A 22,157-nucleotide genomic window follows, 5' to 3' on the forward strand; every position below is an offset into this window, starting at 1 on the left:
CTCTCTGCGGGGGTAAGCTTTTAGAGAAAAAGGCACAGGGATACATTTTCTCTGGCTTACCGTGCCGCTGGGAGAGGACCGCACCCACGCCCTCCTCCGATGCGTCCACCTCCAGGATTAAAGGACGAAAGGGCTCTGGGTGTTTTAGGATCAGCCTCTTGAAGGAATCATCAGCCACAGGATTCCAGGTCAGCTTCTGAGGCCCACCCTTAAGGAGAGAGGTGAGCGGGGTGGCTATGGAGCTGAAGGACCTGATGAAACGCCGGTAGAATTTGGCGAAGCCCAGGAAGCTCTGTAGGCCCTTGATGATGGTAGGAACTGGCGATGACCTGACGGCGTCCGTCTTCACTCCTTCCATGAACACCCCCTGAGGACTGATCCTGTATCCTAGGAAGGAGATGGCCTGTTGGTGGAATTCGCATTTCTCCCCTTTCACCAACAGGTTGTGTTCCCGGAGGCGGAGTAGGACAGCTCGGACGTCCCTGACATGTTCCTCGAACGTAGCCGAGTAGATCAGGATATCATCGATGTACACCACCACCTGTCTACTCAGCATGTCCCGGAACACGTCATTGACGAAGGACTGGAACACAGATGGTGCGTTGGCGAGGCCTTAGGGCATGACGCAGTATTCATAGTGGCCTGAGGTATTGCTGAATTCCGTCTTCCACTCGTCTCCTTCCCGGATTTGGATCAGGTTGTAGGCACTCCTCAGGTCCAACTTGGTAAAGTACCGGGCCACTCGTAGCTGCTCGATGGCCGACGGAACCAGAGGGAGGGGGTACCGGTACTTGGTGGTGACTGCGTTCAGCCCCCTGTAGTCAATGCATGGTCTCAGTCCTCCGTCTTTTTTGGCCACGAAGAAGAAGCTGGCAGAGGCAGGAGAGGTAGAGCGTCTGATGAACCCCTGTGTCAGGGTCTCTGCCACATACTTCTCCATGGCCTCAGTCTCCGCCATGGAAAGGGGGTAAATGCGACTCTTCGGGGGGTGTTGTCCCTCCAGTAGGTCAATGGTGCAGTCCCAGGGCCTGTGAGGAGGGAGACATGTAGCCTTAGATGACATCGGAGAGATCTGCGTACTCACGTGGAATGTTGGGCTGGAGGGCGGACTCCGGACAAACCACCGGCAGGCAGGTCTTCCGGGATGAGGTGGACCAGGCTGTGATCCTCTTGGTGATCCAATTGATGGTGGGGTTGTGTAGTCTGAGCCAGGGCAATCCCAAGACGATCCGGTGAAGAGGTGACGTGACGATGTGGAATGACAGCTCCTCGTGGTGCTCCGGTAGTGTTGGAATGGTGATGGGGATGGGGAGAGTGACGTGCGTAATGGTGCCTGACCCAAGGGGTTTATTGCCCAATAAGGTGACGTGTAGCGGAGATGGCAGTGGCACGGTGGGCAACCCCCATTCAGAAAACAGCTCCCTATCTATAAGGTTCCCTGCTGATCCGTAATCTATCATTGCAGTAGAAATGGAAGATAAGGAATAACCAGTCACCGTTATGGGAACTAAAAACAATGGTTTTGTGATAGGAGATCACGTCACACTCACGGCGCAGCGGCGGGAGCTGCCAGGAGATCTGTGTGCTGTGGGGGTGTAGGGGGTGCTGCCCACCTCCATGGGTGAGGACTCGGAATCAGGGCGGCTTCCATAGCTTAGATGGGGTGAGCGTCGAAGCTCCAGGAGGTGTTGGGAACGTTGTCTCTCTCGCAACATTTTGTCAAGACGGATGGACGTGGTGATAAGGGTATCAAGTTCCATCTCATCGTCCCGACATGCGAATTCCGTCTTAATGTCCTCCCGTAAGCCTCTTCTGAAGGCCGTGCCCAGAGCACGCTCATTCCAGCCAGAAGACGCCACCACCGCGCGAAAGCTCAGAGCGTACTCGGAGGCGGGCCCCTCGCTCTGTTGTAGATGGAGGAGACGCTCACCCCCGTCCTTTCCCTCCGTGGGATGATCAAACACCGCCCTGAACCAAGCGAGGAAGGTGGGGTAGGGTAGTGCCACTGCCTCCTCTCCTTCCCAGACTGCTGTGGCCCGATCCAGCGCCTTTCCCTTAAGTAGCAAAATCACCAGCGCTATCCTGGCTTGGTCAGATGGATATGCCCCAGGCTGACGCGCCAGATAAAGTGAAACCTGTAGCAGGAAGCCTCTACATTTAGTAGTTTTACCGTCAAAGTGCTCCGGTAGGGCGAGGTTCCCGCAGAAGTGGGTGATAGCCCAGGGACAGGTGGATTGGAGGCATTCGTCGCTCCCTGAGGTAGAACCGGAGCGCTGGGCAGATTATGCAGAGTTTGGAGCACATCCTGCATGACGACGTTCAACTGGGCAAGCTGCTGCTGGTGCTGGTCGAGGCACTGGGAAACTCCTGCTGCATCCATTTTCGTTTGGTGTGTGATTCTGTGACGAGTACTGAGTATACGACGAGGCAGGATGCAGACGCAGGAATTAACAAGGTCAAGGTTTACTTAAACAATGACAAAGAGAATTAACAAAGATAGAGTACATGACACGAAGCAAAACAATCACACACAACATCCTACAGAACAGTCCAGGGCTAAATAGGGGTAGTGTTGAGATGATGAGGTGCTGGTGCGCTGGAGGTGATTAGGGTGCGTTGGATTTCCATTCCGGTGTTGCCGAGGTGGTGCACTCAGACCGGTGGCTCAGTAGACCGGTGAATCAGAGCGCCGAAGGGGAGCAACGGGAGGAGACGTGACAAGGTGTAGTGAGACATTTGTGTTTGAGGCTACTGTACTATGATAATGTACACTAGAAAGTAATTTCAGTGTGTACAGAATGTTAATAAATGGTAAGTGTGTGGTAAGGTGCAGTAGTCAGCCCAGGGTTCAGCTGTTGGAATAGTATTGTGGCTTGGGGGTAGATGTTGGCTTTGAGACAGGTGGTCCAAGACTTGATGTTGATCCTCAGTCAATCAGTCAATTGAAATAAATTAATCAGGCCCTAATCTTTGGATTTCACATGACTGGGCAGGGCTGCAGCCATGGGTGGGCCTGGGAGGGCATAGGTCCACACACTTGGGAGCCACGCCAAGCCAATCAGAATGGGTTTTTCCCTACAAAAGGGCTTTATTACATGATGTTGATCCTCAGTCAATCAGCCAATTGAAATAAATTAATTAGGCCCTAATCTTTGGATTTCACATGACTGGGCAGGGCTGCAGCCATGGGTGGGCCTGGGAGGGCATAGGTCCACCCACTTGGGAGCCACGCCAAGCCAATCAGAATGGGTTTTTCCCTACAAAAGGGCTTTATTACATGATGTTGATCCTCAGTCAATCAGCCAATTGAAATAAATTAATTAGGCCCTAATCTTTGGATTTCACATGACTGGGCAGGGCTGCAGCCATGGGTGGGCCTGGGAGGGCATAGGTCCACCCACTTGGGAGCCACGCCAAGCCAATCAGAATGGGTTTTTCCCTACAACAGGGCTTTATTACAGATAGAAATACTCCTCAGTTTCAGCTGTCCGGGTGGCTGGTCTCAGATGATCCTGCAGGTGAAGAAGCCAGATATGGAGGTCCTGGGCTGGCGTGGTTACACGTGGTCTGCTGTTGTGAGGCCAGTTGGACGTACTGCCAAATTCTCTAAAACGACATTGGAGGCGGCTTATGGTAGAGAAATGAACATTAAATTCTCTGCCAACAGCTCTGGTGGACATTTCTGCAGTCAGCATGCCAATTGCACGCTCCCTCAAAACTTGAGACATCTGTGGCATTGTGTTGTGTGACAACTGCACAGTGGCATTTTATTGTCCCCAGCACAAGGTGCACCTGTGTAATGATCATGTTGTTTGATCAGCTTTCTTGATATGCCACATATCAGGTGGATGGATTATCTTGGCAAAGGAGAAATGCTTACTAACAGGGATGTAAACAAATTTGTGCACAAAATATGAGAGAAAAGGTTTTTGTGTGTATCAAAAATGTCTGGCCTTTTTTATTTCAGCTCATGAAACATGGGACCAACACTTTACATGTTGCGTTTATATTTTTGTTCATTATACATTTGTGACAGTCTATAAAAACATTTAAGTTGGTAACAGTTATGTTCTTACCTTAATTTCTGCAGACCAAACTTGGCACCCTTGGCCTGTTGTATTGTCTCTCTACTGGCCCTGTTTGAAACAATAACGCTACACTGAAATGAAGTAAATACTGTGCAAGAAAAAACAAATAGGCAAAGTCTCATCTGGGCTAAGTGAATGTAACGTTACATACCTCCATGGCTAACACATCCACATGGTGCTGTGGTGAATACGAGGCTGGTGCTGGCCATTGCCCTAATTGAAAGACACCAGAGTAGCAACATGAATAAAGGGGCTTTTTTCTCCTCTGAATGTGCATATAACGTTGGTCAATGTTGTTAGCTAGCTAGCTAACTTATGTTAACAAACCATCTAATGTTAGCAAGCTAGCTAGCTAAGTAACTCTGCTTGCAAGGGCACAACCAGATAGCAATCTAGCGAATTTAACAGCATTTACCCCATCATTTAGCTAGCTAGCAACTGCCAAGTTCATGTTTCTAGCTAGTTAAGTAGCTAACATTAGCAAGCCATCTAACGTTAGCAAGCTAGCCAAGTAACGTTAACTAGCTAGGCTAGCTAGCTTGCGTTATTGTCGTTGTTGATGTTAACACGTTACACAAGTAAAACTACACACAAATAAGGGAAAGCAGTAACATGACTTACTTGAGAAAACACATTTAGCATTCCAGTCTGTCGCATGAACAGATGAGAACTAAAAACAAGAAAATTGTTCAAACGCGTTGGTTACATGTTTGAACATTTCAAATGAGGTCTATTTTCTCCGGTGAACTATCTACTCTAGTCGCTCCATGCATGATCCAAAATCCAGGCTAGCGAATTGGTGCTCCATCTACACTACATAACCAAAAGTATGTGAACACCCCTTCAAATTCGTTGATTCGGCTATTTCAGCCACACCCCGTTGCTGACAGGTGTATCAAATCAAGCACACAGCCATGCAATCTCCATAGACAAACATATGCAGTAGAATGGCCCGTACTGAAGAGCTCAATGACTTTCAACGTGGCACCGTCAGAGGATGCCACCTTACCAACAAGTCAGTTCGGCAAATTTCTGCTGGCCTGCTAGAGCTGCCCCGGTCAACTGTAAGTGCTGTTATTATGAAGTGGAAACATCTAGGCGCAACAACGGCTCAGCTGCGAAGTGGTAGGCCACACAAGCTTACAAAACGGGAACGCCGAGTACTGAAGCGCGTAGCGCGTAAAAATCGTTAGTCCTCGGTTGCAACACTCACTACCGAGTTCCAAACTGCCTCTGGAAGCAACGTCAGCACAAAACAGTTCATCGGGAGCTTCATGAAATGGGTTTCCATGGCCAAGCAGCCACACACAATCCTAAGATCACCAGGCGCAATGCTAAGCATTGGCTGTAGTGGTGGTAAGCTCGCCGCCATTGGACTCTGGAGCAGTGAAAACGCGTTCTCTGGAGGGATGGGTCATGCTTCACCATCTGGCAGTCTGACGGATGAATCTGGAATCTGTCCGAATGCATAGTGCCAACTGTAAAGTTTGGTGGAGGAGGAATATGGTTTGGGGCTGTTTTTCCTGGTTCGGGCTAAGCCCCTTAGTTCCAGAGAAGGGATCCTAAAATCCTAGAGGAAAACCTGGTTCAGTCTGCTTTCCACAAGACACTGGGAGATTAATTCACCATTCGACAGGACCATAACCTAAAACACAAGGCCAAATCTACACTGGAGATGCTTACCAAGAAGACAGTGAATGTTCCTGAGTGGCCGAATTATGAAAAGAATAATGGGACATTTTGTACAATCCAGGTGTGGAACGCTCTTAGAGACTTACCCAGAAAGACTCACAGCTGTAATCACTGCCAAAAGTGCTTCTACAAAGTATTGACTCAGAGGTGTGAATACTTATGTAAATAAGATATTTCTGTATTTCATTTGAAATACATTTGATAAAAAGTAAGAAACCCGCACACTGCTCTTCATTAAGCTTTACGTATCGGCCTCAAGGCCTTCGTCAGGTGTTACCATGCACCTGCAACAAAGATAGCTCAGATGTGCGATTGCCTTTTGAATTTTCAATACATTTGCAAACATTTCTGAAAACAGGTTTTCACTTTGTCATTATTGTATTGTGTTTAGATGGGTGAGAAAAACAATCAATTTCATCCATTTTGAATTCAGGCTGTAACACAACAAAATGTGGAATAAGTCAAGGGGTATGAATACTTTCTGAAGGCACTGTATATCGAATGGGTGCCGCTAGTGTATTATTGTTCGGTATTTCAAAACGTTGGGTGGTGATAAATACAAACAATTAAACTGTTCTTTAATTCCAAAAGCCTGTGTCGTTTTATTTAATTTGTCTTCTTCTTCTTCTTCGTGTGGTTTTCCGGCAGACTAGACACTTTGTTGCGCATTGCTGCCTTTCACAGTTCGGAAAGTGCATTGCACATTTAGTTAACAATAAAGGCAAAAGGCAAATGGGGAAAAAATTAATTGCACCAACATCTAACCCTAGATCCATACCTCTATCCCCAACAAACCCACCACCCCGACCCACTACTTTGGCCGTAACAGATCCTACACCAGGCCGTCAGCCTGGGAGGCTGGGATCCCTTTTTTCAAATCCCCCTGTAATTCTTCTGCACTAAAATCTCTGACACCCAAAAACATCTCTGCTGCTGCTATTACCAATTCTGCTGGGATTTCCTTTCCATATGTGCAGTACAATTAATTACCATAGCAATAAACACCAAGAAGCCAACCTTACTAAAGCACAAACTGTTCTTGTCGCTCTGTACTGGCCTACTACTCACAGGGATCCTCTCAGGCTCCCTCACCCTTAGCCCACCATCCTCTACTTTCCTCACTGCCTCAGAGCTACTGGCTACTATCAATTATCAAAGACAGGTTTGAAAGCTCGATGGAGGATGGGAAAAAAATAACTTCCTGTTGAAGTCTTTTTAGCTTCTTCTGTGGGGTTTAAGCGGTGCCGCCACCTATTGTAAATAGTGGTCAACACTTTTCTTCAAGTGGGTGAGGCGGTTTAGGGAGTGGCATTTATTGATAGAAAGGAACCATTTGTATTGCCTCAAAAATATTGTATATTAAATCAATGGCAAACATGTAGGCTATTTTTGGGTATAATCAATATATCATTAATCTACTTAGACTGTCAATTATTGGGTATATCACTTTTTGTGTCATCCTCAATGATTTTAAATGCGTTATGTCCATGTGTGGTTGTATTGTGTTTTTAAATTGGCAAATAAATCGAATCAAATTAATATCACAACAAATGTAAGCTATTTATAAAAAATTTAAACAACAGCTTGCAGCCTCTACTTTCCTCACTGCCTCAGAGCTACTGGCTACTATCAATTATCAAAGACAGGTTTGAAAGCTCGATGGAGGATGGGAAAAAAATAACTTCCTGTTGAAGTCTTTTTAGATTCTTCTGTGGGGTTTAAGCGGTGCCGCCACCTATTGTAAATAGTGGTCAACACTTTTCTTCAAGTGGGTGAGGCGGTTTAGGGAGTGGCATTTATTGATAGAAAGGAACCATTTGTATTGCCTCAAAAATATTGTATATTAAATCAATGGCAAACATGTAGGCTATTTTTGGGTATAATCAATATATCATTAATCTACTTAGACTGTCAATTATTGGGTATATCACTTTTTGTGTCATCCTCAATGATTTTAAATGCGTTATGTCCATGTGTGGTTGTATTGTGTTTTTAAATTGGCAAATAAATCGAATCAAATTAATATCACAACAAATGTAAGCTATTTATAAAAAATTTAAACAACAGCTTGCAGCCTCTGGCTGGCTGTTGTTAGCTGGAAGGTTATAGACCGAATTTGAGATTAGAGAAATTCCATATTGCTATTGTCTTTCAAATTAAGTAACGTTTAGATGGCTTGCCAAGTGCTTATCGCTGTCCTCTGAGTGGAAAGGACAGCTATAATCACACCTTGAATGGCAAACTCCGCTCACTTGCTGGCTGTAGGAATTTATAGGCTAAAGCTGGCCTTGATTGGCCTACTCTGTCAGATGAGTAGGCAAGTAGTCAAAGTGTGTGTGTGTCTGTGTGTGTGTGTGTGTGTGTGTGTGTCTCTGTGTGTGTGTAGTTTGGAGCTGAAGCATGAGTATCACACACACCTTTCCTGTTCATCAGGTCTCTGTCTATGAGTGAGCTCAGCTAACCTCATACTTGGCCAGAAATAGCTCACATATACAGTAAATACACTTGCAAACGAGAGTTGTCCTTTCTCTTCAATGTTATCCAAAAAGATGCACTTATATTCATGGTGCATCCATCAAAATGCCTAACATCTGATGTCAAATCTACCTTGCACAACAGTTTAGTCACAAAAACCAATGGAAACTGGCATCTCAAAATGTTCAAGGAAAAAGGTGCATAATTTAGTGTTTGGAAACTGTGTTTAATATAGCATGCCATGTTAAACTTTGAGTTACTGACACTGCGCGGAAGGGGGAGAACTGGTTTGGCAGTTTCGATGAGGAAATTATAACACACACACACATGCACGAGCACGCAGAGGGAGAAGGAGGCGACAGGAGGGAAGAGCGAGGCCGGAGATGTTAGAGATGTGTTTGTTATGTGGGAAAGGGAACGAGAGGGACAGAAGGAAAGCAGCTGAGTTTAAAGGAAAGCTTTTAATGGAAAGAGGGCTGGAGGAGCAGAGAATGAAGGGAAGAAAACACAAAGGAAGAGAATAGAACAGCGGTAAGAGAAATATACAGACTAAGTCTAATTAGGGATGCAAAATTCTGGTAACTTTCCCAGTTCCAGAGTTTTCCAGAAATCCTGGTTGGAGGTCTCCGGATTCCCTGCTTATCCTCTCCTGATTCCGGGAATATTCCAACCGGAATTTCTAGAGAACCTGGAAATTTTGGAAAATTTACCTACATTTTGTAACCGTAAGTCTAATACATAGATCTCTAAAGAACTGTGACGAAGCAGTGATTGAAAACGTCCTGAAATGCGTCAACATTACACTGAGAGAGAGGATGTAGTAACATCAGCAGGTTGTTGTACAGCTTCTGTAGGGGAAGATAGGACGTTATGAGTGAATCCAAGCTGTGAATAGCTTCAGTTGACAAAACTAAGTCAATATTTCTGTAACATTATGCCATTAATGACCTGTGCTGACTTTGACACACACTGGTCACAGACAGGCAGACAGACAGGTCGACGGACAGACAGACAGACACTGAGTGTATTATTACTGTAGAAATGTGGTTATGAAGCAACACTCCATATGCCTCCAAAATGGCACTGTATTCCTTATGTAGTGCACTACTATTGACCAGAGCCCTATGGGCCCTATATATAGAATGGGCCCTGGTCAATAGTAGTGCACTATAAAGGGAATAGAGTGCCATTTGGGATACATTATCAAAATCTCTGTATTTCTCTCTCTCTAGATGTCTGAGGCGCACAGTCACTCTGGAAGTATATCTCTGATCCAGTCCATGCTGCGCAGACTGAGCACTGCAGAATACACTGATCAACCTCCTAACACACATCCTAACACACACCCAAACACACACCAACACCTCACAACCTCAGTGGAAACAGACAGTGGATTCTATGTGACCCTTCAGGACCACGATAATGCAGAGCTCACATTCAAAGGGAAGCTTGTCGCAGTGATTGAGGATGATGATGGTGATTATGTTGATGATGATAATGATCCACAATTGGAAGCTCTGACTGAAAGGGACAATGATCTGGAATCATCAGACAGGGATTCAGAGGAGAGAGAAGAGGGGAATTCCGGTATTCCTTTTTTGGATGCAGGATTGGAAAAACTGGTAGACGAGGAGAAAACCAGCAAACCCCCCGCTGTGATTCCCAGATGGGAGAGAAGGCAGTTGCTACCCTGTCCCCCTGGCCTGGACGGTAGACCCCCGCCTCCCCCCGCTCCCCCCAAGAGGAGGGCTAAACCACTGCTACACCCTACAGGGCCACCGCCGCCACCCCCTCCACCAGCCCTTGACCCTAGCCAGAGTGCTCCTGTGTGGGGGAGAGTGGTAGGTGAGGGCCCAGGCTATGAGCTGAGGCCTACAGGGCATGGGAGAGGGCCTGGAGGCCAGGAGGAGGAAATACTGTCGTCCTCAGGGGACAGGCTGTCTGTGTACTCAGCTGTCATCCTCAAGTCAGAACGCCGATTCTCACAGCCCATTCTGGATCCTACTCTAGACTCTACAGCACAGAGGGGTCGGGGGGTGCAGCAGCTGAAGACGACTGGGTCCCTGGCAGCACAGGACCCTTCCCAGCTGAGGGGGAAGGATATAGGGTGCCCCCCTAAAGCCTCTGAGCCGATGGGGGTAATGGGGGTACCCAAACGGTTGGAATCGACCGCACCCAAGCCACTTATACCCAAACCTCCACACAGAAACAGATCTCCGCCCCAGGGACCTGAGGGGAGAGCCCAGGACAGCCCAGATGGAAGTTCCCCTTCTGGGTCTGAAACGAGAGACATCCCCCCTGACCTCCAGTCTATACCTCCAGAGACCGAGGGAGTCAGAGAACCACCAGAGCCTAGCGAACACAGCGCAGATGGGAACGAGAGCTCCAGAACCCCTGTCGATATTAGGTGTAACACGGGGGAGGGAGGTTTGTTGGAAGGGGGGAGGAATTTAAAAGACACACAGGAAGTTGTGGTTCAGGACACTGCAACATGGGGTGATGGTGGTGTGCTTGGGTCGAAACATCCCAATGTGAAGAAAATGAAGGGAGGAAAGGTGAAGACATTTGCCAAGAAGATGATGAGCAGATGGAAGGAGAGTCAAGAGGAGAAGAGAGGAAATGGAGAGATTCAGGAGGACGACAGAGAAAAAGAGGTGGAGAGCGAAATGCCATTAGTGGGTCTTTCTTGCTCATTTAATGCCACAACATTACATTCTTATTCTTTCTTTTACTCCAATGAACTATCTAGCATTAAATAATGCATGAATTATTCCATCATTTCCCTCTTACCATGTTATGTTATAACAGGTGAACCTCAATCAAGATGGACATCCAGTCTAACTATTTAACATTGATTAAGTACGAAGTTGCCCTATTTTTTAGGGTGATCATGGTGTGATTCTTTTGGTCTCTTTTTGACAGGTGAACCTCCATCAAGATCGACATTCAGTCAGGTTGCATACTAAAATGTCCGTCATAGAGGAAGAGGAGGAAGAGGAGGAAGAAGAAAATAGGAGTGGTGAGGCTACACAGGAGACACCAATGATGGAGCAGCCCAGCCAAGCTGAGACGGAGAGGAAGCCTGTGGGACACCACGCACGTTTTCAGAGGTGAGATGGAGGGAGAGAAAGAGAGAGAGAGAGAGAGAGAGAGAGAGAGAGAGAGAGAGAGAGAGAGAGAGAGAGAGAGAGAGAGAGAGAGAGAGAGAGAGAGAGAGAGAGAGAGAGAGAGAGAGAGAGAGAGAGAGAGAGAGAGAGAGAGAGAGAGAGAGAGAGAGAGAGAGAGAGAGAGAGAGAGAGAGAGAGAGAGAGAGAGAGAGAGAGAGAGAGAGAGAGAGAGAGAGAGAGAGAGAGAGAGAGAGAGAGAGAGAGAGAGAGAGAGAGAGAGAGAGAGAGAGAGAGAGAGAGAGAGAGAGAGAGAGAGAGAGAGAGAGAGAGAGAGAGAGAGAGAGAGAGAGAGAGAGAGAGAGAGAGAGAGAGAGAGTGAGTGAGTCTAGGGGAGTCTTGGGGAGTTTCCATCCACCACAAAATGTATCTCACTCCTCTCTTTTTCCTTGACTGTACTTAAGAGGCACTAGATACCGTGAGTGCTTGTCATAGCAGAGTACACACCTACCTTTGTCCTAGGTCTCTCTCTGGTGACGTGCGTGTGTGTGTGTTATGATGATGATGACGTTACAGTAGCTCAGACACTACTTCCCTATAGCTGACATGACTTCATGAGTGCCCGGAAGTGACCACGCAGTCACACACACACACACATTCTGTGCTCCCAAGTTGTTAGTCCAGTTCAGTGGCATTTTTGCAATAGTGCTTTGGTGCTATTTTCACAAGTATGTGGTGAATTTTTAAATCTCTTCAAACTGGTAACATTTGTAACGCAGCCAGTCTTACATTCAAAACATTTCTATTTCGCAACAAAGCCTCCTTCACTCATGCTGCCAAACATGCCCTCGTAAAACTGACTATCCTACCGATCCTTGACTTCGGCGATGTCGTTTACTAAATAGCTTCCAACAGTCTACTCAGCAAATTGGATGTAGTCTATCACAGTGCCATCCGTTTTGTCACCAAAGCCCCATATACTACCCACCATTGTGACCTGTACGCTCTCGTTGGCTGGCCCTCACTACATATTCGTTGCCAAACCCACTGGCTCCAGGTCATCTATAAATCACTTCTAGGCAAATCCCCGCCTTATCTTAGCTCTTTGGTCACCATAGCAACACCCACCCGTAGTATGCGTTCCAGCAGGTATATCTCACTGGTCATCCCCAAAGCCAACACCTCCTTTGGCCGCCATTCCTTCCAGTTCTCTGCTGCAAATGACTGGAACGAACTGCAAAAATCTCTGAAGCTGGAGAGACTTATCTCCCTCACTAACTTTAAGCATCAGTTGTCAGAGCAGCTTACCGATCACTGCACCTGTACACAGCCCATTTGTAATTAGCCCACCTGTCACGCCCTGGCTCTGGGGACTCTTAAATGTTGAGCCAGGGTGTGGATTTTCATTGTTTAGTTTTCTATGTGTTTCGTTCTAGATTGTTTATATCTATGTTGGCCAGGGTGGTTCCCAATCAGAGACAGCTGTAGCTCGTTGTCTCTGATTGGGGACCATACTTAAGCAGCCTTTTGGCGTGTTAGTTTTGTGGGATCTTGTTCCGTAGGGTTTTGTGTATAACCTAGGACTTCACGTATCGTTTGGTTTATTGTTTTGGTTCGTGTTGTGTACGCAATAAAGAATGTACGCTTATCACGCTGCGCCTTGGTCCGCTTCATCTGTCGACGATCGTGACAGAAGATCCCACCACCAGAGGACCAAGCAGCGTGCCCAGGAGGAGAAGTTGGCGATGTCCCAGGTGGGCGAATGGTGGTCTTGGGAGGACATATTCGCGGGCGGAGGTCCATGGGCAAAAGTAAATGCCCAGGCAGGAGAGGAGAAACGGCGGCAACCGTGCCGACGACGGACACGCGAGAGGCAACCCCAAGTAATTTTTTTTGGGGGGCACACGCCGTGGACGACGGGGCTGCTGGAGGCAGCTACAGGGCGCATCGGCGGACTAGGAGAGGAGGCCATCAGGTTTGGGGGGCTGGAAGGGTGGTTGGCGGAGCCTAGAGGTAGAGCAGAGCCAACTTCCCGTACTCAGGCTAAGCAGCGTGAGACTGGGCAGGTTCCGTGTTATGCGGAGCCACGTACTGTGCCGCGAGTGTTCCGGCACAGTCCTGTACGTCCTGTGCTAGCACCACGCACGTGTCGTGCTAAGGTGGGCATGCAGCCAGGACGGAGTGTGCCGGCTCAATGCTCGTGGCCTCCAGTACCCCTCCTCGGTCCCGGATATCCTGCGCCAGTGCCACGTGCTGTAGTGCCAGTACGAGTGCACAGCCCTGTACGTCCTGTGCTGATGCCTCACACAGAGTGTGTGGAAATAGGCATTCAGCCAGGACGGGTTGTGTCAGCTCTCCGCTCCAGACCTCCAGTCCGTCTCCACAGTCCAGCCCGGTCTGTTCCTGTCCCTCGCACCAAGCCTGTGGTGCGCGTCGCCAGCCCGGTCCGGCCCGTTCCTGCTCCCCGCACCAAGCCTGTGGTGCGCGTCGCCAGCCCGGTCCGGCCTGTTCCTGTCCCTCGCACTAAGCCTGTGGTGCGCGTCGCCAGCCCGGTCCGGCCTGTTCCTGTCCCTCGCACCAAGCCAGTGGTGCGCGTCGCCAGCCCGGTCCGGCCCGTTCCTGCTCCCCGCACCAAGCCAGTGGTGCGCGTCGCCAGCCCGGTCCGGCCCGTTCCTGCTCCCCGCACCAAGCCAGTGGTGCGCGTCGTCAGTCCAGCACGGTCCGTGCTTGTTCCACCGGTGCCTGGTCCGGCACCGGTCAGCTGCTCCACACCGGAGCCAGAGCAATCCGCTCCACCGGTGTCCAGTCCAGCTCCGGCCAGCAGGGCCAGACCAGATCAGGGGCGCTACGGGGGGGTGGAGAGAGAGTGGTGGTCACGCCCGGAGCCGGATCCGCCTCCGAGGCGGAATGCCCACTCGGCCCCTACCCTCTTGTGTTTGGTTGGCGCGGTCGCAGTCCGCGCCTTTGGGGGGGGTACTGTCACGCCCTGGCTCTGGGGACTCTTAAATGTTGAGCCAGGGTGTGGATTTTCATTGTTTAGTTTTCTATGTGTTTCGTTCTAGATCGTTTATATCTATGTTGGCCAGGGTGTTCCCAATCAGAGACAGCTGTAGCTCGTTGTCTCTGATTGGGGACCATACTTAGGCAGCGTTTTGGCATGTTAGTTTTGTGGGATCTTGTTCCGTAGGGTTTTGTGTATAACCTAGGACTTCACGTATCATTTGGTTTATTGTTTTGGTTCGTGTTGTGTACGCAATAAAGAATGTACGCTTATCACGCTGCGCCTTGGTCCGCTTCATCTGTCGACGATCGTGACACCACCCAACTACTTCATCCCCATATTGTTATTTACATTGCTATTTATTTTGCTCATTTGCATTTGCATATCTCTATTTGCACATCATCTTCTGCACATCTATCACTCCAGTGTTAATACTAAATTGTAATTATTTTGCACTATGACTTTTTATCGCACTGCTTTGCTTTATCTTGGCCAGGTCGCAGTTGTAAATGAGAACTTGTTCTCAACTGGCTTACCTGGTTAAATAAAGGTTAAATAAAAATAAATAGTTTGTGTCAAGCCCGTCTTGAGCATTTGTCCATAGGTTTTCATCGACACCACAGTAAATGTTCTCATTGTTCATCCGCCTGGGGAAAAACCTTTTGGCATGGCGAATCCAAGGCTGACATTGGTCTGGATTACTGTAATGTCATGGCATGCCTCATCCAGGGCCTGTAGGAGGGTGGTACGCTCATGGGGATGATAATACATGCTGAAAATAATTCCTTGATGGGGTTGAAGAATAAAGGCAGGTATAGGGGTCAGGAATCGGGATCGCCCGAAACCATGCATGAACCACCTCTGCATCGTGGAACCTGACATTGTCCCACACAATGACGTAGGTGACCCATTCACCTTGACAGGCCTGTTCAATCTCAGTGAGTAACTCAATGAGGTGTGCAGCAATGTGAAACCCCCCCTAGCGAAAAGAACCAAACAACTTATTTTGGATAAATGCTTACTGTGTAGGTGATGCATTTGTTACATATAGTACATCTCTGTTCTTGTCAATATCAGATAATTACAAAAAAACTTACTGTAGAGTAAAATCATAACAGTCATCATCATCATTGTACGTTATAGAATACACTGAGTGTTCAAAACATTAGGAACACCATGACATAGACTCACCAGGTGAAAGCTATGATCCCTTATTGATGTCACTTGTTAAATCCATTTCAATCAGTGTAGATGAAGGGGAGGAGACAGGTTAAAGAAGGATTTTTAAGCCTTGAAACAAATTGAGACATGGATTGTGTATGTGTGCCATTCAGAGGGTGAATGGGCAAGACAGACGATTGAAGTACCTTTGAACGGGGTATAGTGGTAGGTGCCAGGCGCACTGGTTTGATTGTGTCAAGAACTGCAACGCTGTTGGTTTTTTCATGCTCAACAGTTTTCCATGTGTATCAAGAATGGTCCACCACCCAAAGGACATCCAGCCAACTTGACACAACTGTGGGAAGCATTGGCGTCAACATGGGCTAACATCCCTGTGGAACACTTTCGACACCTTGTAGAGTCCATGCTCCAATGAATTGAGGCTGTTCTGAGGGCGAAAGGGGGTACAACTCAATATTAGGAAGGTTTTCCTAATGTTTTGTACACTCAGTATATATCATACTTTATATGTTTATACTTTACAAACATAAATTTTTATTCTGTAGTTCTCAAAATTGTAATCTATAGGTTTACCAAATGGTTAAGTGATTATCAATTAAGAGCAGTTGGATTAAGTAATAGTACAATGTATTTTAACAAATGAGAACAGAATCATATCAAAAGTCATGTGAGCGTTGCATTGTGAAAGGCAATTACTTTATATGAACATGTATTGCAATGTGAAACATGTATTTCTAGATGAAACACTGATTAAGTGTGGTGACAGTGACTATGCTATTGTGTGTTGTACTTTAGTCAATTGAAGATGTGCTTAAAGTTTTGAAACAACTGCCTTTTAGATTATATGTTTTGAGTTTTGTACTAAGAGTTGTGAAAATGTACCACATACTTGTGAAAATTGTATCAAAGGGATATACTTTTTTTTAAAGAAATGTGAGCACTGGTTTCATCAACCCAAGACAGATGACATAATAAATATTTGGTTTCCCAAATGGCACCCTATTCCCTATATAGTGCACTAATTGGTCAAATGTAGTGGTCAAATGTAGTGGACTTTATAGGGAATAGGGTGTATAGTGCACTACTTTTGATCAGGGCCCTGTTCAAATGTACTGCGCTATATAGGGAATAGGGTGCCATTTTGTGACGAAACCATTGATTTACATGTTTTCTTCCCTCTATTTTACAGCTCCTTCAGTTCTTTCAAGTTCAACTTCAGTCCCATCAGCTTGGTGGATGAGATTCTAACAGGAGAGGAGTGGTCACCATTCCTGTCCGTCAAGGACATGCCCGCCCCCTCACCGTCCGTTTACCAATCAGAGGCTGCTAGCCAACACGGTTGTGATGAAGGCGACCAATTAAAGACTGAACCAGAGTCGCGCCTCCCCAACGATGTTCAACAGAACCACGAGGACATAGGCCTTTCTTTATATGAGGATGTTAGCTTCATTCAATCAGATCCTAACGAGATTGTGGACAACCAATCGGACAACAGACAACAGGAAGTAAACAACAACAATGACACTGGAGCTGATGCCATTGCTGTCATCAAACCGAAGATACTATTGGACAATGATGCAGCGGAGGAGAGTGAGTTGGACCACTCCAGACCCATATGTAAGGACATCTATGACTCGGTTGAATTACTTCAGTCCCCCATAAGGACGCAATCAAAGGACCTTCTTGACTTCTCCTATGTTGAGGTGAGCCACACTGCAGGATTGTGGGTATTGTAGTCATTTAAAGTGCTGTTGTAGGCCTATGTCTATAGAAGAGGGCTCTCCAACCCTGTTCCTGGAGAGCTACCCCCCCCTGTAGGTTTTTGCTCCAACCCCAGTTGTAACTAATCTGATTCATTTTATCAGCCAGCTAATTATTAAAATCAGGTGCTCTAGATTAGGGTTGAACACCTACAGGACGGTAGCTCTCCAGGAACAGGGTAGGAGAGACCTGCGATAGAAACATTCAGAATCTCTCGTTCTTATTCTCTCTCTCTCTCTCTCTCTCTCTCTCACAGTCACTTGGAGTTCTGGACAGTTCTGCTCAGAAACATCGGATTCATCTGAACAAAAAGAGAAAGCACAGACTTCCGGGGCTAAAGAAGATAAGTAAGATTGAATGGCTGGAAAACGGGATGAAGGAATCAGTGAAAATAGATGGGTAGAAAGGAGTTTGACAAAAGCTGAGACCGTGAAATAACCATTTTATCTGCTGTTCCTTTTCTCTTTCCTGAAATAGAGCTCATCAAGATAGAACGCACTGCAATCAAAGCCCCTGAAATCAAATTCCTCAAACCCTCTCCTCCTCCCACCCTCTCCCCCACATCACTCCCTTCTTCCTCCTCTCCTTCCTCCCCTCTCTCTTCCTTCTCTCCCTCCTATGTCTTTTCGTCCTCTGTTTTCTACAACATCCCTCCGTCTGCTGAAAAACAGGACCCTGTGACATCAACGACACAGAACAACCTCTCTGTTAAGGTCAGAGTTCATTTGACCCCGTAACCATTGGCAACATTTTCAAACACTGTACATTAACATGGTGTGTCTCTGAAGTCTGTCTGAAATGACACCCTATTCCCTGGTGCACTATAGGAATAGGGTGTCATTTCAGACAGACTGTAGCTTATTACTGAATGTAATAATGTATATTAGGATCACTAACCAAGTTTCCATCCAACCTTGCTATGCGAGTAAAGTACATGTTGGATAACAAATGTCAGGACAGGCCTGATGGAAACAATGCATTTGTCGGTAAAGTTTCCAAATGTCGACAAAACAAAATACGTTAGGCAAGGTGGGATCTTTTTGTGTCTGTAAAATTAATTATGTGAGCAATGGCGGTGGAAACACCTTTATGCGCAGATATTGATATAATAACCATCATATCGAAGTAAACTTGGATTCAGGTAATATGTTGTGTGGTCCTCCAACTATGACTCGGGAAAGCATGCAGTTTATTAGGCTACAGATGAAATAAGTTATGATGATCTTTACAGGGTGGTGAAAGTGCACGGTGATGAGCTTGATCCTGGTATGACAAATAAAAAGAATCTCGCTATTTTTGTCCATAATAATCTCATCATGTATGCTAAACCTACACTGTATCTGTATCTAGCTGTTGTCTAGAGAGCATGTGCTCTCTAGCCAACAGGGCACATTCGCTATATAGCCTAATGCAACATTTTTTGTGACAAAACCGTCAGTAGAGTTTAAAATGTGATTGGAAACACATTTAACTTGTATTTTTCATTCGGTACAAGGGAATTTAACCACAAAAGTTATTTTTATGTGCACTACTTCCCGCACAGCTTTTTAGCCACAGCAAGTCAATTTGACGGAAACACATTGTTTTATGCAGATTTTAGAATATTCACATGAAAATCTGTCGCCAATTGGATGGAAACCTAGCTATTGGCAGAGCCCACTTCAATCCATCAAAGATTTCAAAATGGTTCTCTCTCTCTTCTCTCTCTCCCTCTCTCTCTCTCTCTCTCTCTCTCTCTCTCTCTCTCTCTCTCTCTCACACAGTCACTTGGAGTTCTGGACAGTTCTGCTCAGAAACATCGGATTCATCTGAACAGAAAGAGAAAGCACAGACTTCCGGGGCTAAAGAAGATAAGTAAGATTGAATGGCTGGAAAACGGGATGAAGGAATCAGTGAAAATAGAGGGGTAGAAAGGAGTTTTGACAAAAGCTGAGACCGTGAAATAACAATTTTATCCGCTGTTCCTTTTCTCTTTCCTGAAACAGAGCTCATCAAGATAGAACGCACTGCAATCAAAGCCCCTGAAATCAAATTCCTCAAACCCTCTCCTCCTCCCACCCTCTCCCCCACATCACTCCCTTCTTCCTCCTCTCCTCCCTCCCCTCTCTCTTCCTTCTCTCCCTCCTATGTCTTTTCGTCCTCTGTTTTCTACAACATCCCTCCGTCTGCTGAAAAACAGGACCCTGTGACATCAACGACACAGGACAACCTCTCTGATAAGGTCAGAGTTCATTTGACCCCGTAACCATTGGCAACATTTTCAAACACTGTACATTAACATGGTGTGTCTCTGAAGTCTGTCTGAAATGACACCCTATTCCCTGGTGCACTATAGGAATATGGTGTCATTTCAGACAGACTGTAGCTTATTACTGAGTGTAATAATGTATATTAGGATCACTAACCAAGTTTCCATCCAACCTTGCTATGAGAGTAAAGTACATGTTGGATAACAAATGTCAGGACAGGCCTGATGGAAACAATGCATTTGTCGGTAAACTTTCCAGATGTCGACAAAACAAAATACGTTAGGCAAGGTGGGATCTTTTTGTGTCTGTAAAATTAATTATGCGAACAATGGAGGTGGAAACACCTTTATGCGCAGATATTGATATAATAACCATCATATGGAAGTAAACTTGGATTCAGGTGATATGTTGTGTGGTCCTCCAACTATGACTCAGGAAAGCATGCAGTTTATTAGGCTACAGATGAAATAAGTTATGATGATCTTTACAGGGTGGTGAAAGTGTACGGTGATGAGCTTGATCCTGGTATGACAAATAAAAAGAATCTCGCTTTTTTTGTCCATAATAATCTCATCATGTATGCTAAACCTACACTGTATCTGTATCTAGCTGTTGGCTAGAGAGCATGTGCTCTCTAGCCAACAGGGCACATTCGCTATATATAGCCTAATGCAACATTTTTTGTGACAAAACCGTCAGTAGAGTTTAAAATGTGATTGGAAACACATTTAACTTGTATTTTTCATTCGGTACATGGGAATTTAAACACAAAAGTTATTTTTATGTGCACTACTTCCCGCACAGCTTTTTAGCCAGCAAGTCAATTTGACGGAAACACATTGTTTTATGCAGATTTTAGAATATTCACATGAAAATCTGTTGCCAATTGGATGGAAACCTAGCTATTGGCAGAGCCCACTTCAATCCATCAAAGACTTCAAAATGGTTCTCTCTCTCTTGTCTCTCTCTCTCTCTCAGACCACTGAAAGCAGCAGAAAGCCAGGTTCAAGTCCCAAGCCGCCTCTGTCCAAGTTCATGACAGCCCTGAGAGACAAAACCAAGAGGAAGCTTAAATAGTGAAGAGAACTAGGTCTTGGAGGAAGCTTAAATAGTGAAGAGAACTAGGTCTTGGAGGAAGCTTAAATAGTGAAGAGAACTAGGTCTTGGTGATCCAATAGAAACCCATAGCTCCTTCTCCTAGCCCCTACCTGCACCCTACCTCTAGGCCCTAGCCACTACCCCTTTAGTGTTTACAGTTTTAGGTGTGTACGCGATAACACTGCAGCTGCACATAGTAATGAAATAGGCAGACATATCTTTGATCAAATGATTATCTTGCTATATTGATTGTCTTACCAACACTTTTAATCACAACTACATTATTTCTCTAACATCAGTGTTATCTGAATGAGATTCTGTAAGATCTGAATAAATGGATTCATTTAAGCACAAGTATATGGTGTTGTATGGTAAAATGATAGAGGGTCATAAGAAGTGAGAGATCTGACTATTAAGAGGTGTTGGGGAGTTTAACACTTTTCAGTAGCCAGCCTATGTGACAGCTTTAATTTAACTGTAGTTCATTGTTGGGAAAGTGCTAGCAAGTAAGCATTTCACTGTACTTGTGCATGTGACAATGAAACTTGAAACTTGCTGGTGTCACAACACCCCAACAGTGTTAATAGAAAGTCTGCATCCCAAATGGCACCGTAGTCCCTATATAGTGCTCTACTTTGGACCAGAGCCCACAGCAATAGGGTGCCATTTGGGACGCAGAAGGAGAGGAAGGAGAGGGGTGAGGAGGGTATTTTGAGGACACAAAACATTTATGACAAACGGTATACAAAACTGTATACAAACAATCTGCCACCTCAAAAATACACTATATGTGTGAGTGTGTGAGTGAGAGTGAGCGTGAGAGAGAAAGAGCGAGAGAGAGAGAGAGGCAACCTATTCCACACTCTGGTAAGGTTATTTTTCAGATTACTTTGTGCAAATATGTAATATTGTTGCATTGTAATTTCAGAAAAATTATTTAATACTTCTACAGTAATAGTGGAATGATAGTGTTTCACAATATTTATTTATTTATTGGGGAACCTAAAATTGCATTCTAATGGTGCATCCTTCTTATTGGTCAACAAAAGACGGACACCCGGCTCTTGTTGTCAAATTGACTGGGTGCTAAACGATTGTGCCACTGCGGATTGTGCCAGAGGCTGTGGCACGTACAATCGGTTAGCGCGCGGAGCCACTCAAATTAACTGGAGCCACTCGGCCCCTCCTGTGGCACAATCCGTCAGCGCTCGGTACAATCGCCAGCCACAGTCAATTTGACAACAAGATGTTTGCTTTAAATGGCATTCCTAGAATAGTGCTATAGACTATGTTCTCAGAAAATTTACCTGGTGAAATAAAGGTTAATACAATTTATTTATATATAAATGTATTTATTTAAAATATTTTTATTTATTTAATAAGTAAAGTAAACTGTTATGATTGAGGTTGTTTGTTTTTAGGAAACGCAGAATCAGAGGAACCAAGATGAAGTTTGTCAGCCTGATAAACCCCTGCAACTTATCCAGAACGCTGCAGCCCGTCTGGT

At 45.8% G+C, this 22,157-nt stretch overlaps 1 protein-coding gene and 1 long non-coding RNA gene across 3 annotated transcripts; one reads left to right on the forward strand and one right to left on the reverse strand.

Moving 5' to 3' along the window:
* Positions 1-4,075: 4,075 nt before the first annotated feature.
* LOC311114680 lies at positions 4,076-4,884 on the reverse strand. The gene is made up of 3 exons (XR_014611139.1): positions 4,710-4,884; positions 4,240-4,301; positions 4,076-4,136 (listed from the first exon to the last, which is right to left on the reverse strand). It is a non-coding gene; the product is annotated as an uncharacterized lncRNA (long non-coding RNA).
* Positions 4,885-8,597: 3,713 nt separating this feature from the next.
* LOC311114678 (uncharacterized protein) lies at positions 8,598-21,003 on the forward strand. 2 transcript variants are annotated; one of them, XM_084189918.1, is made up of 9 exons: positions 8,598-8,786; positions 9,488-10,930; positions 11,178-11,365; positions 16,732-17,245; positions 17,560-17,650; positions 17,781-18,016; positions 19,067-19,157; positions 19,289-19,524; positions 20,531-21,003. In XM_084189918.1, the coding sequence occupies exons 2-9, from the start codon at positions 9,488-9,490 to the stop codon at positions 20,627-20,629; spliced, it is 2,898 nt and encodes a 965-aa protein (XP_084046044.1). In that variant the 5' UTR covers positions 8,598-8,786; the 3' UTR covers positions 20,630-21,003. The 2 variants fall into 2 exon arrangements, with proteins under 2 accessions (XP_084046044.1, XP_084046045.1); XM_084189919.1 differs by having other exon boundaries at positions 9,488-10,909.
* The last annotated feature ends 1,154 nt before the right edge of the window (positions 21,004-22,157 follow it).

The sequence above is a fragment of the Coregonus lavaretus genome, assembly GCF_964263955.1.
Source record: "Coregonus lavaretus genome assembly, contig: HAP1_SCAFFOLD_1160, whole genome shotgun sequence".
Lineage (NCBI taxonomy): Eukaryota > Metazoa > Chordata > Actinopteri > Salmoniformes > Salmonidae > Coregonus > Coregonus lavaretus.

What these genes read in the sequence shown, in the direction of transcription:
- LOC311114678 (XM_084189918.1), top strand. Translation starts at nt 9,488, where the DNA reads ATGTCTGAGGCGCACAGTCACTCTGGAAGTATATCTCTGATCCAGTCC. An exon ending in AGAACAACCTCTCTGTTAAG is followed by an intron (nt 18,017 to 19,066) that starts GTCAGAGTTCAT and finishes TCTCTCACACAG; the next exon opens with TCACTTGGAGTTCTGGACAG. An exon ending in AGGACAACCTCTCTGATAAG is followed by an intron (nt 19,525 to 20,530) that starts GTCAGAGTTCAT and finishes TCTCTCTCTCAG; the next exon opens with ACCACTGAAAGCAGCAGAAA.